We start from the raw sequence: 19,687 nt of genomic DNA on the forward strand, positions 1-19,687 counted from the left end.
TCCATAGTTAATGAAATATTGTCACAACATACTGTCATAAGATACAGGTAGGTGACTAAACATTCATCTTTAATATAACACATTAAATTCACAAGTACTTAAAACTGCATATCCCTTTGATCCCTTAGCTCTCCCTTCTAGCTAAAAGCAATAGGTCCTTGAACACACATACTTGCAAACTGATTCTTATTTTTGTTTTATTTTAGCCTTTCTACAACCTCTTTATCCTGTAACTAGGCTGCACAGTCAAAAAAGTCTTAAATCACGAAGTGATGGGGTTCTTCAATAGAACAATTTGAACAGTTTCAGCGTGCTCCATCCTAATGGGGCATGTTCTTCATTTTCTGGTCTTCAATCCTATTTCTTTCTCACCATCTCCTACCTGGCAAGTTCTGCATTTTTTTCTCTGCAGATGGATGTCTGAGCTGTTTTCTTCTTGTCGCCAGTTGTCAGCCCACTGGTAGCCTCCTGACTAGTAGCTTCCACTGGTGGTCCCACACTTACGATTAGTCCTGACTGTGCCCATTTGGTAGCCTTGCGCAAGGCTGCAACTGCTTCTTCTGTGATAACTTCACAGTACCCACTCTGCAAACCAAAGAAATCATTAGTCTCAGAAAGCATATTTTAATCAGTACAATATTACAATATTATTCTGTTTCATGACAGGCAAGAAACACGTATTCCACAAGTGAGCTGAAACACTAAACAGTTATCACAATTTAGTAGTGGCCCAGTTATTTGATTTATGCAATGTATGAATTCTCATCATTAAAAACAAGATCAACCAGAAAAAGGTACTTCTTTGACTTTTATTACCCAAGCAGAACTCACTGCAATTTGGGGCAGAAGATTCAAAATATAAGGAACTTGTATCCCGACTAGTATATTAAAGAAAAAAATGACGATTTACACCTAAGTAAATCACTTAGCTTGTTAAAAAAGTAAAAATACTTTTGGAGAACAGTAAAGTGACTTCCAGCATACAACTCCTTTGATCTGATCAACTTCAGTTCATAAATAAAATTTTTTTTTGATGCCAAAGGTCATTGAAGTGCAGAATGAGCCATGGAGATCCTAGACAGATTTGATCTCCAGTCTGTGCTAAGGGTATCGTAATTCCCAAATAGTAAAAGATTCTATCTGGAAATAATCTTCTCATAATTCCTTACTTTAGTCATGTCTCTATCCATTTTCACTACTTTCTCCATGTTGGCACCAGTGCCCAATCGGAAAGGCCGTCCTTCTGAGCTACTGCAAAGGACAGAGTTGAAATTACATAAAAGTGCAACTGAATACTTAACTTCATTGATTCAACTTGTAACACGTTGTATACAGCCATGAAAATTCATTGAGCATATCTAAGACCGAATTGAAAGTGATAAATCCTAACCCAAGTCTAACTTGGGATTGTACATCTAGTTAAAGTGCTTCTCATCCACCAATGCTAATGTAGTCAATAAGTTACCAAAAGCTCTATGCAAACTGCAGATTAAATTTGAATTTGAGCCCCATAAACAAAGAAACTCAATTTATCACCTCTGAGCTAACCGATTTGTCTGAAGGCAGTTTTAGAGCATGCTAAAAATGGTCATCAAGCAACGAAAGGTGACGGGAAGCAGAGTTGCTATTTTTTGTTTCATTTTGGAAAGTATGCAAGTATGGACATTGGTTGGTGGCATGGAGCTGATTTTTCTAAAACTGGATTAATGATAGAAGAGATGTGATATCACTGGAGATGTTGCCTGGTTTGAAGCATTTTAGCCACAAAGACAAGCTGGACAGGCTCAGGTTGTTGTCTCGACTGCAGAGAAGTTGGATGGGATCCTGACTGGTGCCTAAGATTATGAGCAGAATGAACAGGGTGATAGGAAACTGCTGCTTCCCTTATTTCAAAGGATAATTAATAAGAGGGAATAACTTTAAGGTAAAGGGGGCATTTGGAGGGGATTGAGGAATTTTTTTCAAAAACAAAGAGAACATGGTGGAAATCTGGTCAGTACTGAGTGGGAATGAGAAAGAGTCAGGAAATCTTAACATTTAAGAAGTATGTGGATAAGCATCTGAGATATTGCAATATTTAAGGCAATGAGCTAAGTTGGAATAGTGTAAACTCCATGGGTGAAGGGCCTCTCTTCTGTGCTGTATGACTCTGCCACAATTGGCATTCAAGATCTGCCGAACTTCACTGTACAGCTTCTGTGAAATCTGCGAAAGACATGAAACCTACATTACTTTTAATTACTTGTTGTACCTGCACACTTTTCTGATTCATGCATGAAGACAGTGATCCTCCTCTGCAATCTCTCATCATTTAGATGCTTATTTACATTCTTCCTGCTAAATATGTGCATTTTCACATTTACCCACATTCATCATTTGCCAGAGATAATGGGAACTGCAGATGCTGGAGAAGCTGAGATTAAAAAAAAGTGTGGAGCTGGATGAACACAGCAGGTCAAGCAGCATCTTTTTGTGCTCCTCAGATGCTGCTTGGCCTGCTGTGTTCATCCAGCAGCACATTTTGTTATCTCCATCATGAGCCAGATCTTTACCCACTCACTGAATCTATCCACATTGCTTTGTAGCTTTTTATGTCTTTTCTTCACAACTGCCTTTTGTACCTAACAATGGTGTCATCAACCACTTCAGCAAACATATCTTCTGTCCATTCATCCAAGTCATTTGTATAAATGGTGAAAAGTTAAGGCTCTATCACTGATCGCCATGGCCCAACAACTGTTACAGCCTGCCAACCAGAAAATGATCCATTTTTGCCTACTGTTTCCATGTCAGTATGCTATCCTAGGCAATCAGCTTTTATCTCAATAACTTTTGATGTGTCACCCTATCAAACATCTTCTGAAAATCTAAGTACAGTACACATCCATGAGTTTCCACTTATCCAATGTTACTTAAGAAATGCAAGATTGGCTAAATATGATTTCCCTTTCACTAAATCAAGTTAACTCTGCCTGATTATCTTGAACTTTAAGTACTCTGCAATAACAACCTTATAAATGCGTCTCACATCTTCTATGATTGATGTTGAGCTAATTGGGCTGTAGTTCCCTGCAGTTTGTCTTCCTTTTCTTTGAATAAAGGAATTATATTCAATACATTCTAGTCCTTCCCAGAATTGGGGGATTTTGACAAATGAAATACAAGACATCAACAATCTCATTGGCTACTTGATTTAAGATCTCAGGATGAAGTCCATCAGGATCGGGAGACTTGCAATACTAGAGAACAGCAAGTATTGAAGTACCATTAGATAAAATCTTCAGGGGAAAAGTAAACAGATGGCAGAAGAGAAGAACACTACCGCTACACCAACCTGAGTAATGGTTGAAGGACTTCATGGGATGACTGATCTTCACGTTTATGAATCAAGATTGACAGTTTACCATCTATGGCTTCGCTTTCCTCTCCACCATCTTTCTCTGATTTTATTGAGTTCTTTGGGCTGGATTTTGTAAAGGAAGAACCAGCTTCAGACGTGCTGGGAGAGAGTACGGTTTGACACCCTGGAAACAGAGTTTTAAATGTTCAGCTTCTCAAACAAACAGGCTGACTGATATTACTCTGACGGCAAGTCAGATTTCCTGCATGCTTGATTACTGAAGCTATGCGAATACTTGAGGCAGAAATTCAATTATGACAATTTCTCAATTTACATTTCACTAACAGTAACTCACTATGAAATTTAATAATTACTGCAATAAATAAACTAGTCTATTCTGTTTCGAGGATCCCAGCCTAGACAACTAGATGTTATACTATATCTCAGCACACATGGGTTAGTGCAGGCAAGAAAACACTGTCTACATTTGATCACGGCTTCTTTTGTCAAAAAGACTGCATGTGTGGATTCAGCTCAGGGTAGGAGATGGTTCAGGTATCAACAATCTTTTGAAGGATAGCCTAACATTAAACAATTTAGGCTCAAAACAAAATGGTCACTATTTTAAGCCCTGGAACAACAGATGTCACAAAAACCCTATACCAAGACAATATCTTCGGGGAGGAAAGATTTAAAGGGAGGCACACGAGAAGGAACAAAATTTAGATCTTTGGTTTCAGGTAAACAGTTAGATTCCCAATGGTTTCAGAATTTATTTGTGCAGTCCTACGTCTAAAACTAAAAGTTAATTTATATAAAAAAAATATTAATCACTTCTAGTGTCAGTTGTTAGAACAGCAATACCACATTAGCACTGGTTACTCCTTTTTAAAAGAGAGCCTATTCTGTTCCAGAAACACACATTTTCTCAGCCAACACAGCAGAAATCTCCTGGAGCTCAGCACTTGACCTTGAAGTGCTACCTGAGAGCAGAAATCCGCAATTGCCTGAAAACCATGTGCTTTAAGATCATACGTGCATGATACTCCACATCGTCTGCAAGCCAAAAATACAACAGGAACCAGTGGCTCTTGGAATAATTTCTTACCCTAAAGGAATTGGAATTTGCAACATCTTGTACTAAACACAACGGTCTCATGGTGAAAGATCAATGACTAAAACTGATGAATGAAGTGACCATTTGTCATTCCAGGGCAAGACCAAGAAGATAGGTTCAAACAGGTAGAAGACTGATATGTAATATTATGGGCAAAAAAAGAGGATCTAATTTAGCGGTACCTTACCATACATGGGTAAGTAATTTACCTGGTACAACGTAATCAGCAAGTTTAGCTAATAGAAGTGATGCAATATTTGAAGCAGGATCACCAGGATCATCCTGTTCATTGTCCAGGGAAGGTACAGAATAACTCCATGGTGGCAATTCCACATTCCCACAGTCTTCCACACTCATGAGAGGCAAGGCAGCACGGCAAAGCTGAAGAATGATGAGCACCAGCTTGGGGGATGGTCGCTGGTCTAACAACAATGAAAGGAGCTTTGACACACAGGCAGGTTGGCTAAGGATTGCTTTACCAATTTGGCTTCTGGTAAGATCAGAAATAAAGTGCAGAGTAAAGCAGAGTTAAATTTTCTTCATTAGTTTCCAAAATTTAAATATGCAAAATACGTTTTAGGCAACGTAATTGCTGCTTGAAAAACAAGGCTGACAAAAAAGTTTGACGTATTCAGATTTCCTTCTTAAACATCATTTCTTAGAATTGTTGAATAGTATAACAGAGAACACATGCAAGTGTTTATTTTAACACTAAATAAAAATCAATGACATTGAATTTATCCATTAAATATGTTAATCATACATGTGCTATAATATTATATATAGTTGAACATCTGCAGAACTCCAGTGTGCTGTGCAACGAAAAATAACGCAAGTGGATAAACTTTAACTCAATCAAAACCTATTCAAATAATGAACTGAAAGCAGTTCTTTGAAGTTGCACCCTGGTTGTGGGTGTCATTGTCCACAATAATCAATTTAACAAAATGAAACAGCACAAAGAAAATAAAATGTGAGGCTGGATGAACACAGCAGGCCAAGCAGCATCTCAGGAGCACAAAAGCTGACGTTTCGGGCCTAGACCCTTCATCAGAGAGGGGGATGGGGGGAGGGAACTGGAATAAATAGGGAGAGAGGGGGAGGCGGACCGAAGATGGAGAGTAAAGAAGACAGGTGGAGAGGGTGTAGGTGGGGAGGTAGGGAGGGGATAGGTCAGTCCAGGGAAGACGGACAGGTCAAGGAGGTGGGATGAGTTTAGTAGGTAGCTGGGGGTGCGGCTTGGGGTGGGAGGAAGGGATGGGTGAGAGGAAGAACCGGTTAGGGAGGCAGAGACAGGTTGGACTGGTTTTGGGATGCAGTGGGTGGGGGGGAAGAGCTGGGCTGGTTGTGTGGTGCAGTGGGGGGAGGGGATGCACTGGGCTGGTTTGGGGATGCAGTAGGGGAAGGGGAGATTTTGAAACTCCCCTTCCCCTACTGCATCCCCAAACCAGCCCAGTGCATCCCCTCCCCCCACTGCACCACACAACCAGCCCAGCTCTTCCCCCCCACCCACTGCATCCCAAAACCAGTCCAACCTGTCTCTGCCTCCCTAACCGGTTCTTCCTCTCACCCATCCCTTCCTCCCACCCCAAGCCGCACCCCCAGCTACCTACTAACCTCATCCCACCTCCTTGACCTGTCCGTCTTCCCTGGACTGACCTATCCCCTCCCTACCTCCCCACCTACACCCTCTCCACCTATCTTCTTTACTCTCCATCTTCGGTCCGCCTCCCCCTCTCTCCCTATTTATTCCAGTTCCCTCCCCCCATCCCCCTCTCTGAAGAAGGGTCTAGGCCCGAAACGTCAGCTTTTGTGCTCCTGAGATGCTGCTTGGCCTGCTGTGTTCATCCAGCCTCACATTTTATTATCTTGGAATGTCCAGCATCTGCAGTTCCCATTATCTCTGAGCACAAAGAACCCAGTTTTCTTCAGCCACTTATTTAACCATTTACAGAAAGCACACAGCAAAATGACTGTTCAGATTATATTAATAAGACAGCAACACAGGCTTGTCAGTATAATCCTTTTAAAACAAAGAAATCTTGCAGGAATTATACAGTACACACTTTACAGAAGCACCTGATTGTAAACTGCCAAAAACCTGACATTGACCAAAGTTTCAAACAGTATCTGCGTGCCGAAAGAACCGTTTCCTTAAATGTTGCCTTCCTCTCCCTACCTGGAAAGATCATTGAGGAGGCTGAGTACGTCCTGCAGTGCGTCATTCCCTGCTGCTTGATTCCCACAGCATTCAGTAGCACGGGCTAGATGGTTGGTCAATAGGCTTGACACTTGACGAGCTAAGCCAGAATGGACTGCATTTGTTGATACACCTATGGGGGGGGGGGGGGGGTGGGGTTTGTTTGGGGGGGCAGGCGATGAAAAGGACAAGTGGTCAAACAAGAGAGAGATGGCGAGATAGTGTGATTAAACACACATTAAAAGGTACAGGGAGAAGACATATTCAATTGAAGTACAGCACCACATGCCAACCTTAAAAAAAATGTTAAATACCCAAAAGACTCATCTCTTAAATTGGGATTCCTTCCATTCCAGATTAAGAAAAATCCACATATTAGGGTTTTTTTTTAAAAGAAATGGTTATAATTAAAAAATTCATGCCAAAAATGTTAACTTTACAAAGTTCAGCTTACACTGTATTTACTAAGTATATCTTTGTGTATTCTTTCACATTTAACCATAATCGGCATGATTCGTTGACATCTCTGTGTGAGAAGGTTGCCACCAACAAGTAGTCACTTGTATTTTGTTTTAAACTACTCCATGAAAACAACTCAAAATTATTTGTCAACCAACCAAATGGGGTACTTTGAGCAACCAAGTGCTCCAATGTCTGATCATTCAGCAGAACCTTGAATTTTTATAAGGCATACCCTGTCTAGTTGTCCAACACGGGACTCAGTAAGCTGACACTCCCAATGGTAGAAAATGGTTGGAAATTACAAAATCTACATCTTCAACCATGCAACAATGAACAGAGGGAACAAGTAAACTGCCCTCTAATGTAAAGTCTGCAAGCTTCTTCATTTTGACAGTAGGGAAGCATTTGAAATTAAAAGCTATTAGCAGGGCCATCAGAAAGATCACTGATGGCCTTTTATCACCAAAATGTACTTCTCTCATTTAACTGTATACTAGCTTTTCCCGTTATTAGCAGAAATTTCCAGGTTTTGTCTTAACTAAGAAAATTGTGCAAGACATGAACCAAGGTAAATAGAGAAGCCAAAGTCAAACATGAAGTAATGAATGCTGCTAACCTGAATTTTAATAGGTTGAAGGCAGAAAAGGATAAAAGGGTAGGAACAGGGAGACATAGTTCTATTTAAGGATAACACTCACCTTCTTCTTTCTCCCACTCCACACAGCGATTAGCTAGTACTTGAAAGGCAGCCCAGGCCATCGTAGCTACCTTCTGTTTCCTTGTCTGTTTCTCGCTGGAGCTACTTTCTCGCTGGCTTGTTAGACTGCAGAGTCTGTCCATGAGCTGCACCAAGCCACTACGCACAAGGCATTTCTCCTCACTCCTAAACACAGTGGAAAAGAAATACTAGCCAGGTGAATGCAATACCATCAAAAGATAGGCTGCAAAAAAAAAAGCAGAATTTCTTGAAGGCTACAATTAACATCAGCTTGGCATGGATGTGAGTTTGCTCGCTGAGCTGGAAGGTTAGTTTTCTGACGTTTCGTCACCATTCTAGGTAACATCATCAGTGAGCCTCCGACGAAGCTTCATCGGAGGCTCACTGATGATGTTACCTAGAATGGTGACGAAATGTCTGAAAACTAACCTTCCAGTTCAGCGAGCAAGCTCACATCCAGAACCTCAACATGAGCTACAAATCTTCTCAAAACTCCCTATCAGCTTGCCATTATGTTACAGAACAATTGTTTCTAACAATCAGAGTTACTTATCCCACTAATGATGAAATCTGATACCCATTACTGTTGGATTCTGAATTGCAGTCAGTCAAGCAAATTGATTTTCATGGTTTAATTCGATTCATACACATTTGTCATGGCTTGTGGAACTCTATTATCAGTGCACTTTTCCCCATTGGTCATGGTGATACTTAAATTGCTTACATCCCCAATTAGGAGCATAGCCCATTGCTAAGATCACATAAGCAATTCTTCAATATGGGTGTCACTTATGCTGTTTGGAGATCATTTAAATACATGGGAGAACAACGCAGTTGATTTAAGTTCCAATTCATTCAAATACCATGAAAGACACTTGCTCCTTACCTTGTGTATGGAATAGTACAAAGAAGGCCAATGCTATTGGCACAGGCAATTGGATATCGGGCACAAAGTGAAACAACTGATGTCATGGTCTCACCAAATGCCTCCTGAACTTGCTCCACCATCCCGCCACATGTCAGTTCTTCAATCCTTAGAGGACAGCAAAACACATGTACCAATGGAAAACAGTGGCAGTCAGTTGCAAAATAGCTTCCTTCTAAAACCAGAATTCAAATTCAAGATAATAAAATGTGAGGCTGGATGAACACAGCAGGCCAAGCAGCATCTCAGAAGCACAAAAGCTGATGTTTCGGGCCTAGACCCTTCATCAGAGAGGGGGATGGGGAGAGGGAACTGGAATAAATAGGGAGAGAGGGGGAGGCAGACCGAAGATGGAGAGTAAAGAAGATAGGTGGAGAGAGTATAGGTGGAGAGAGTATAGGTGGGGAGGTAGGGAGGGGATAGGTCAGTCCAGGGAAGACGGACAGGTCAAGGAGGTGGGATGAGGTTAGTAGGTAGCTGGGGGTGCGGCTTGGGGTGGGAGGAAGGGATGGGTGAGAGTAGGGAGGCAGAGACAGGTTGGACTGGTTTTGGGATGCAGTGGGTGGGGGGGGGGGGGGGGGGAGAGCTGGGCTGGTTGTGTGGTGCAGTGGGGGGAGGGGGACGAACTGGGCTGGTTTAGGGATGCAGTAGGGGAAGGGGAGATTTTGAAACCAGTGAAGTCCACATTGATACCATTAGGCTGCAGGGTTCCCAGGCGGAATATGAGTTGCTGTTCCTGCAACCTTCGGGTGGCATCATTGTGGCACTGCAGGAGGCCCATGATGGACATGTCATCTAGAGAATGGGAGGGGGAGTGGAAATGGTTTGCGACTGGGAGGTGCAGTTGTTTGTTGCGAACTGAGCGGAGGTGTTCTGCAAAGCGGTCTCCAAGCCTCCGCTTGGTTTCCCCAATGTAGAGGAGGCCGCACCGGGTACAGTGGATGCAGTATACCACATTGGCAGATGTGCAGGTGAACCTCTGCTTAATGTGGAATGTCATCTTGGGGCCTGGGATAGGGGTGAGGGAGGTGGTGTGGGGGCAAGTGTAGCATTTCCTGCGGTTGCAGGGGAAGGTGCCGGGTGTGGTGGGGTTGGAGGGCAGTGTGGAGCGAATCCAACTTAAGCAAATGGTCTGGCCTCTATTTATGTGGTAGCTGATAAGGCCTGCCTTGTAGCAGATGGAACTATAGTAACCAATGCATATATTGACCAGTAAAGGGGGATTCAAGTCTGTTCAATGAAATAAACTTCTTTCAATTTAACAGTACACAAATTTGAGTTAAACTATCCTGTAAATTGAATAATATTTGTTTTTAAAACATTTTGCTCAACATCAAATTTGTTGTTCTTCAGGAACACGATCTCTAGCACAGTGTGTTTTATTTAAATTGTCCGGACATTGTTCGATTCGGAGGAAACAGATTGATGGGACTGAATGAAACGAAGTAAGTTGAATAACAAAGGCAAAAAGAATTTAAACATGCCAAAGCTTTTTGTTTGCACTCATCAGGGCAATTTGCAAGAATTACCAAGTAAGGTAAAATATTTATACTGTATGACAGGGTCAACTGGTTGGCAAATTGACTCGTTGATAAGAGTGGTTGGTGTGGAGAATGTACCAATTCGACGATAACTAACAGTTAACAGCTAAACTATATTTGAATTTTAAGCCACAGCTGCAAAAAGCAATTTCCTTGCACATCTCAGTGAACTTGATGCTGTTCTCAAGTTGATCACTGAAATGAAGCAGCCAATGAGCTACCCTTCCTTGATGTCCTAGTTCAGAGATCGGTCAGACTTTTAATAAATGTCATGAATCCCCCTTTACTGGTCAATATATGCATTGGTTACTATAGTTCCAACTGCTACAAGGCAGGCCTTATCAGCAACCACATAAATAGAGGCCAGACCATTTGCTTAAGTTGGGTACTTTATACTGAGATCACCCAAAGACATCACCCTTGGTGCTAGAAAGTGCCCAGTCTTCCACAAATTTAAGGCATCTCAACTACAGGTGAATCTACAGGTCAGTGTAATCTCAGCCGGTATGGAAATTGAAACTGTGCTACTGACCTCACTTTGCTTCGCAAACCAGCCAACTGAACTAACATTGTCCTCTCTTACAATATAACTTTTCCTTTTACTCGGTAATATAAATTACACTGATTAACGCAAGATGAAGTTTTTTTTAAAAAACATACCTTTTTTCCTGCAATACTCAAGCTCTGCATTACCAAAAAGATAGTTTAAATTTTAATACGATATTGGTCAAAAACAATATTTTGTCTCCTACCAAAAATCTATGCTTAAATCTTTCTAATACTGTCTGATTGCAACCTTGCAGGTAGTACATAATAGTAACCCAGCATAACATTGGAAGACCTAAGATATGGTAGAACCAATAGGAAGGAGCATTAAACGGAGTCCAATACTTCAGAGGCGACTCAGGATTAGAGAGATCCAACTCACTCTTGGAAATGTCTCTCCTCCTGTGCAATTAAACAGCAGCAACACTGGCAGCCATTAGGCTTTATTTTCCCCATGTCTACATTTGAGGTGGCATGGTGAATGGCTGCGCAAGAAAATGGAGTGAGTGTGGGGGAGAACATGCAAACAATGAACAATAGACAAGATGAGAATCAGTTTCAATCCAGTGCCAGAAGTCATAATTCCGCATTCACAACTGCTCAGAATCAAGAATGACTGATATGAAAATAAAATTAAGTAATGTGTTGGAACTAGATCTAGAGGACTGAGCAATGAGGCTGAGGTAAACTACTGGGGTGGAACAGAGACATTCCTCATTCACCCAAAGTAACTCCCCTCACCTTACTGAGTGTGTAGGATATTTTAAAAAGGAGTCAGCTGCTCAGTACTCAGAATTTGTAACATTAGAAAAGTAAGCAAAATGAACATGCTACCAAATACTAAAAACTGTGTCACAGAATTTCCTTTTCAAGAATAAACTTTCTCCACACCCATTCCACGCTGCTGTCCACCTCCCCACAACCCCCAATCCTAACAATTCTACTGGTCAGCATCTCACCTTGGTCCACCTTGGAGAACAGTGGTCACAGGGCCAACTAAATGAGTTACACCACCAACTCGGACTGCTGCTGTCAACAGTTCACGCATGTGTACCAGGGCCTGTTTTCTGGTGTTACCACGCCTCCATCGAGTCTGGGCAGCTAAAAGGAAACTGCTGCTTGACACCTTAAGATAAATAACACCATAATTTTCAATGTTTTTTATGCAACTCTCAATGGCAACCTCTCCAATCTCATTTAGCAGATCATGAAAGAAATTTATAACATAACTTCGGTAATTATTAAAGTTGTCAAAATGCTGAGATTTACAGATCAATAGCAAGTAATATGTATAATTAAGTATGCATGTCCTCAAGAACAAAAATGACAACTGAGGTCAAGTGTATTTAAGTCAGTGAGATGATATGTACAATTACAGACATGGAAGAACGAGTACCAAAAGTAAGTTAGATACGTTCAATTCAAGGAACAATAAACAGAATTGCACATCATATACAAAATCAGCTGGTCTTGCAAATCATTTCAAATTACATGCCATCAGAATATTTGTAGAAAAAATTGGTCATTTCAGACTTTTTCAATACTTTTGAAAAATATAGGTGCGAAAACAAAATTTAACACTTACAGCCTGATCAGGATTTGTCCCAATGAAAGCAAACAGCTGTCCCAGCAACACACTGTATGTTGGCTTGTCACGACTATCTTCAATAGTCAGAGACTGAAGGAGAGTGAAGGAACTGCTCCGATGGCTATTCCCATGGCGTCTCCTGCAAACAAGACAGGAAAAAGTCCTCAGATATCTGCAATAAAATTACTTTGCTATTAATGTAAAATACTGAAAGCTGAAAGCATAACAACACTTAATGACTAACAGTGCATGCCCCAAAAATAATTTCTAGCTTTAAAGCATCTGCACCAAAAAATATGTATCTGTTCAACATATAACCTTGACTAAACTTAGAATTTTGAAGGACCAATTTTCTTCTCACCAATCCAAAAACATTTGGTCAAGTCATTTAATTGGAATGAAGATGAGCGTTGGGAGAAGAGTACAAAATGTTTTTTGTTGCAAGTGGCAAACCACTGATTTTTAAAATATATTCTTCCAGTTTTTTTTTTCTCCAAATACTCTCAGTCCATTTTTTGCTTTCCCACCAATACGTGGAAGAAAAGGACAGCAAGCGCACAGGAGCACAACTACTTGCAAATTCCCCTTGGAAACGTATTGCAATTCCTCATGGGCAATGGTGAAAAACAGCTTGGAACTCCCTACCTGACCAAAACGTGGGTATGCCATTACAGACTGCAGTAATTCCAGACAGACAGCTCACAACTGCCTTCTCAACAGCAATACATGATGAATAATGAACAAGATGCTACATGGTGAGTGGCTTAATTCACATCCAAATATGTTTGGCAGCCCTATAAACCCATAAAAATTATTGAGTCATTCAAATTGATAGTGAATGGAAAGATGAAGGGTGTTCTTTTTACTTAAAAATACAGGAAAATACTTAAAGCATTCTCTTCTAGAGGAGCTTCTTCCACATAAGATTTTGATTTTGTAGCGGTAATCAGACTTGATGCGTGTTCAAGGTGAAATTTGGATGTTTCAGTGTAAGCCTTCAAAGGCTAATCAGACTTTGTCACTTGGACTGAACTTGTACAATACAATGTTACAAATAAAGCCCATTTTAGTGGCTGGCATAACAAAATAACTGGCGAAGAATGTGAATGGAGAATGGGATTACAGCAAGTAACTAATCAGTAAAGGGTACAGGAAACTGTAGAAAAACAGATAGAAGCAGTTGTACTGGGTTCAAAGATTTGAAACATGTTAGATCACAATTTCAGTCCGCAGATAGCAAATCAGAGATTTATTAAGTGTGCATGGTCTGAAGGATGCATTACAGTAACTTGTCTAAGCTATTTTGAAATTAGAGATTCGAGAGGTGATGTCTAGTAGCAGAATGGTTGTGGTGATCGGAAACACGATCTGCAAGATTCCTCCAAATCACACATAGTCCAATATACTGTGGTACCTACATCAAAGTCATATAACTTCCTGGCAAATTTCACTGTGGGTGCAACACATTACATGGACCACAGCAATTCAAGGCAGCAAATTATCCTCACGTTCTCAAGAATGGGGCATAATAAATGCTTGCCTTGTCAGCAACTTGCAAACGAAACAGATACATAACTACAAGTATTCACACTTAAGCTGTAATTGCACTGCAATGCATTTTCCAGGACTGGACATGTTTACATGGTGAGTGGCTTAATTATTTAAACTAACTTAACATTTTACCTTTGACTAGCTCGTGTGAATTCTAAATCTTCATTTGCAATCATTTCCAGGTCAGAGGGTGCAGACATGCTACGCAGGAACACAGGTTGGCGAACAGTGTGGGAAATCACCTTGGTTTCGGATGATGATTTACAAGCTGGCAAAATAAGCAAGGAATGTCAGAATGACAAATGCACACACTCAATATTTCCACAAATTGTGTCAATTTGCGATTTTTGTAACTGTACATGGTTGAGGCAAGAGTTATCAACTCTTATCTATACTATTATTGTTAAGGTTCCTTTAAACTGTCCAGCTACCTTCACTTCTCATCAGACTATCAAAATATGAACAGTAGTCAAAAGTACTCTTTAGCAGCAATTGAGAAATGATCCTAATTGAGCATTTCCTTTTTTACACCAAGTAAAAATGTTTCATTGCATTTATTGGCAATATTAGGCTTCTACTATATCAAATTTAACAAAGTCAAAACAATTAAGATAATAAAAAAAGGACACAAGATGCTTACTGAAATAGCAAAGTTATTTACTTCACAAGGGACCAGACATCTGCCCAAGTTACACAACGTTTGTCATATTCATTGCATGCTTACACAGTTACGACATTCCAAGCTCAAGCCATTTAATATAACTCTCAACCGTTGAACAGGAACATGCAAAAAAACTGAATTAACATTACACTGATGATGATGACTGTTACACATAAGGCTGGTTTACAACACAGTAATGTCAACAGCTTAGGTTTAAATCCCCATACTGCTGAGGCTACCGTGAAAACTCTGCTTTCTCAACCTTGCCTCTTGCCGGAGGTGTGGTGAGCCTCACTTTAAACTCACCACCAGTCACTCACTCAAATGAGAAGGAGCCTATGGTCCTCAAGCAATATGGCAACATTTTCACTTTTTGCTTCACCAATAGGTGAATTGGAAATATGGTCACTCGCTCCTGGAGGCTGGCCTGGCACTCAACAAGATGATGGGTGATCTGGTTACTCCACATTTCTGACTATTCCCAATGAGCTTTCAGTTCCTTGCTTATCAAAAATCTACCTTTCTTTGCCTTAAAAACGTTCAATGGCTCTGTTTCCTTAAACCTGTAAAGGAAGAGTTCCAAAGACACACAAACCTCAAAATAAAAACTGCCTAATTGTTGCCTTAAAATGTTGGCCCCCTATTTTTAAAACAGTGATTCTTAGCTCTGGATTCTGCCAGTAAAAGAAACATCTCTTTTACTCCAGCATCAACAACTTTAGTCAAAGCCGTTTACTCATCCACCCAGCAAATCCACACCGACAGACATCCCACTCAGACCCATTCCCCTTTAACCCACCTAACCCACATGCCTGAACACTACAGGTAATTTAGCATGGCCAATCCATCTAGCCTACACATCCTTAAACTGTGGGAGGAAACCAGAGCACTTGTAGGAAACCCACACAGACATGGGGAGAGTATGTAAACCCCACACAGAGTTGCCCGGCGGTGAAATCGAACCGAGGTCCCTGGCGCTGTGAGGCAGCAGTGCTAACCACTGAGCCACTGTGCCGCATGCTTTCAAGTCACTGAAATCCTTCCTTGAATAAGCAAACCATACTGTATACATCATTCTGGTTGTGATTTCACCAGTCCTTCACAACTGAAACATAAGCTCTCCACTTTATATTCAAAAACACTCTCAAAAAGCAAAACAACATTCTACTCAATTAGTCATGTATCCAGAAGACTGAAGAACAGAGCTCTGCAGTCTGATTTGAAAAGATGGTGGTGAATAGAAGTGCACAAAAGGTGCTAGAAAGAGTTTGTCCCTGCAGCTCATAAATCACAAATTTGTATTTGTTTCTTATAGTACAATCAGGTAACAGTAGAATTTGCAAGGAAAGCAACACTGTGGCATCAATGGATCTGATCACTCAAGCTTAAGACAATAATTAAGAATATGAGGGAAATGAAGGTTAAGAAAGAATACCAAAATAGTTTTCCAGTAACCCAGGAGACGTACTCAGATAAGCATGAGTTGTCAAAGATCAGAGAAGTGGCAGTTCAGGCAGAAACTCATGAGATCCCTCAGTTGGTGGCATCAGACAAAATAATGGGAGTCAGCAAAGAAATTTAGAACAGAAATTCTGGGCATCGAAATAATAGTAATTTTAGGGAACAGAAGGAGACTAAAATAATAAGGAGAAAGGCTTGAACTTAAAAGTGATAAAAAGATTGCAAGAGTTCTGGACACACTAAATAGAGCTGCTGGAAGTTAATTGGGAGGACAATTATAATAATAGAAACATGCAGGGGATCTTCAGAAAACTGTACATCAGGAAATGAGTAGTAAAATTGTGGCAGTTGTATAGGTGTAACATATTTTGGAACTTTTTAGGGAGGGTGTGATCAAGAGACTATAACCCAAAATTGAATTCTAAATTGACCCAGTTGGTCAAACTAAATATAAAAGCAGCGACAGGCTAGAGAATAGTGGAAATCCAAGTCAAAGAAGTCACAAAGGCGTGGAAAAGTATTAGACTCGCTGACAGCTTGAATTCCAGCCACAGCCTCAGGAGGTACACTTTAAACTTCCCAGGCATAGCAACTGTGAAGAATGTTGGCATGACTTCATTGGATGCTATGGATCCTGGTCATAACCCCATTGGTGAAAGGCCGCAGACCATTTGGGAAGGTTTGGGGTGAGGGGAGACAAAAACACACATGGAAACCATCCCTCAGTATAGACCTGTATAAGGCTTGTGATCGAAGATTATGCAGCAATTCAAGGTGATCCCGGAGAAATTTCTGACCTGTGAGATCCGCCCTCATGAAAAACAGTCAGCCCTACGTTGAAGCAAAAGGAGATTCCAACAGACCAGTTTAAATACACAAGTCATTGTGGGTAATAGCTCTATCCGTCTGAGATAGGATAAGTAGAGAGTAAACATTATTGGATAACAAGGTGTAAAGCTGGATGAACACAGCAGGTCAAGCAGCATTAGAGGAGCAGGAAAGCTGATGCCTCTGGTCTGGACCATTCCCCAGAACATTATGGGAATTCGGGAAATATACATGTGGTGTTTTTAGCAAGGAACATTTTGTTAATAAAATTGAATTTAACTACAAAACTAAATTCTGCGTCCCTACAGCTGCCTCAGCGACTAGTGTGCTTGGTAATGTGTTGACAATACATAAATGGACTGAAGTGTCCACAGCACAAACAACATAGGAGAGACGACTAATGACTGCCGAGAAATGTTGTTCTTTGATTATTGCTAAAGAGAATCAGACACATGGAGATTCTGAATATTTGATTACAAAGGGAGAAATATTTCTGTACTTTTCTTAGCAACTAAGCAAACTAATAAAGACACTGGCTTATACTGGAGCAGTCAGTTCCTGATGTTGGCTGATGATATCAATGGACTTCTTGGGAGGGGTCTAATGAAGGAAAAGTATTAATTGAAGGCATACACAAACCAGTCCCAATACACAGAACCAGATAAGACTGACTTAGCAAGTAGAGAAGTTGTAATTGTGAAATAAATCCCGATAGATTTTAGTGATTTCATCATGGAGAATAACCTTGCTGACTCAAAATTATTTTTGAAAAAAAACAGAAGTGAATCAAACAGAGGTTACAGAAGGAACACCTGCACATCCTGACCACGTTTTACTAGATCTTAGGTTCACAGAATTAGGTAGAAAAACATTTGGGTTAATACTATTACCTTTCTCTAGGGAATAATTAAACGCAAGATTCACTGGACCATATTGTATCAGAGAGAAATTAAATGAAAACTCAAACAGCTGCAGATGCTGGAAATCAGAAACAAAAACAGAAATAATAAAATGTGAGGCTGGATGAACACAGCAGGCCAAGCAGCATCTCAGGAGCACAAAAGCTGACGTTTCGGGCCTAGACCCTTCATCAGAGAGCTCTAGGCCCGAAACGTCAGCTTTTGTGCTCCTGAGATGCTGCTTGGCCTGCTGTGTTCATCCAGCCTCACATTTTATTATCTTGGAATCTCCAGCATCTGCAGTTCCCATTATCTCTCACAAAAACAGAAATTGCTGGAAAGGCTCAGCAGGTCTGGCAACATCTGTGGAGAGAAACTAGAGTTAACATTTTGGGTCCAGTGACCTTTCCTCAGAGCTGATGGCAGCTAGAAAATAGGTGGGGTGGGGGGGATAATGAGTGAATAATAGGTGGAGACAGAGCCCAAAAAGAGAACACATTTGGACAGACAAATGAGTGGCAGCCTGGGAGAATGAATAGCTACTAGTGGGGATAATTAGTGGCTCACACTGGATTGTATCTAACAGCAGACCACGTGGTAACGAAGCCTGGTTTGTAGGGGTGGGGTAAGGACCTAGGAGAAGTGTCCCTCAAGCCCTAAAATCGTTCAACTCGATACTGAGTCCACAAGGCTGTACAGTTCCCAACCAGATAATGAGGTGCTGCTCTTTGAACTTGTGCTGAGCAGTGTAAGACACAAGAGAGAAAGGGGAAGAGAAACAGAAACAGAGAAAGAGCTGCACCTGAGATTCAGGGTGCCCTATTACATAGGAACTATTTCCATTCACAAAAAGAGAACCATATTTAGGGAGTGTGCAGATATCTCTCAGAGAAAACTGACGACAAAATGGCGGCCGGCTTGGCAGTCTTGAAAGTAATTTGGGCAGAAATGAGAGTGTGGTTGGTTTAGTGTCAGTGAAATAAAGCTCCAAAATGTGGAAGGAGGAGCTTAAGGAATCCCTCCAATGTGGAAACAGGCCATTTGGCCCAACAAGTCCACACTGACTCTCCGAAGGGCATCAAGAGCCACTCCCCCTAACCTATCCTTGCCTTTCCCACAGTTAATTCACATAACCTGCACATTTCTGGACACTATGGGCAACTTAGCATGGCCAATGCAGCTAACTTGCAAATTTTTGGACTGTGGGAGGAAACTGGAACACCTGGAAGAAACCCATGTAGACAAAGGGAAAACACTGAAACTTCACACAGACAGTTGCCTGAGGGTGGAATTGAACCCAGATCTCTAGTACTGACAGGCACCAGTACTAACCACTGTGGGGTTAACACACCTAGGCTTGGGAATAAGTGAGCTGTGCTCACAGTTTAACGGTCTCGTGAAAAAATATTAACTAAAGGTGACAGCGTGCGTGAACGTAGAACACAACAGTGTCAATTGAACAAGGATCTTTTAAAATGCAAAACTGCTCAATGTTGCTGTAGTGCAACGGTTACTACATTTACCAAGCCCATAAGAAGGGCCAAGAAAGGCCGCCTGTGGCACAATGTTAGCGTCCCTACCCACAGACTGGTAGAACCGGGGTTCAAATCCCACCTGCTCCAGAGGTGTGTAGTAGCATCTCTAAACAGGTTGAAGGCCAAAATAGGTTAAATTTAAAGGTGAAGACATTCTTTAGAAGTTTTTTTTTAAAATGCAAGCAGAAGGCTCTTGCGGCACAGTGGTAGTGTCCCTACTTCTGGGCTCTGGGGGCACAGCTTCAAGTGCCACCTACTCCAGAGGTATGTAATAACAACTCTGAACAGGCCGATTTGAACAAAAATCTACAGTGC

At 41.1% G+C, this 19,687-nt stretch overlaps 1 protein-coding gene across 6 annotated transcripts in view; it reads right to left on the minus strand.

The window, feature by feature from the left end:
• The window catches only part of LOC125464301 (probable E3 ubiquitin-protein ligase HECTD4), a 284,911-nt gene that overhangs the window by 79,079 nt on the left and 186,145 nt on the right, over nucleotides 1-19,687 (minus strand). For all 6 annotated transcript variants that reach the window (XM_059654988.1, XM_059654987.1, XM_059654990.1 and 3 more), the window contains 10 exons: nucleotides 14,121-14,256; nucleotides 12,435-12,576; nucleotides 11,809-11,975; nucleotides 8,724-8,870; nucleotides 7,818-8,002; nucleotides 6,637-6,790; nucleotides 4,667-4,947; nucleotides 3,335-3,524; nucleotides 1,170-1,251; nucleotides 383-585 (listed from right to left, as the gene is read on the minus strand). In XM_059654988.1, coding sequence (XP_059510971.1) covers nucleotides 383-585; nucleotides 1,170-1,251; nucleotides 3,335-3,524; nucleotides 4,667-4,947; nucleotides 6,637-6,790; nucleotides 7,818-8,002; nucleotides 8,724-8,870; nucleotides 11,809-11,975; nucleotides 12,435-12,576; nucleotides 14,121-14,256 — 1,687 coding nt within the window. The remainder of the gene's footprint in view (nucleotides 1-382; nucleotides 586-1,169; nucleotides 1,252-3,334; nucleotides 3,525-4,666; nucleotides 4,948-6,636; nucleotides 6,791-7,817; nucleotides 8,003-8,723; nucleotides 8,871-11,808; nucleotides 11,976-12,434; nucleotides 12,577-14,120; nucleotides 14,257-19,687) is intronic.

This window comes from Stegostoma tigrinum, chromosome 26 (genome assembly GCF_030684315.1).
Source record: "Stegostoma tigrinum isolate sSteTig4 chromosome 26, sSteTig4.hap1, whole genome shotgun sequence".
Lineage (NCBI taxonomy): Eukaryota > Metazoa > Chordata > Chondrichthyes > Orectolobiformes > Stegostomatidae > Stegostoma > Stegostoma tigrinum.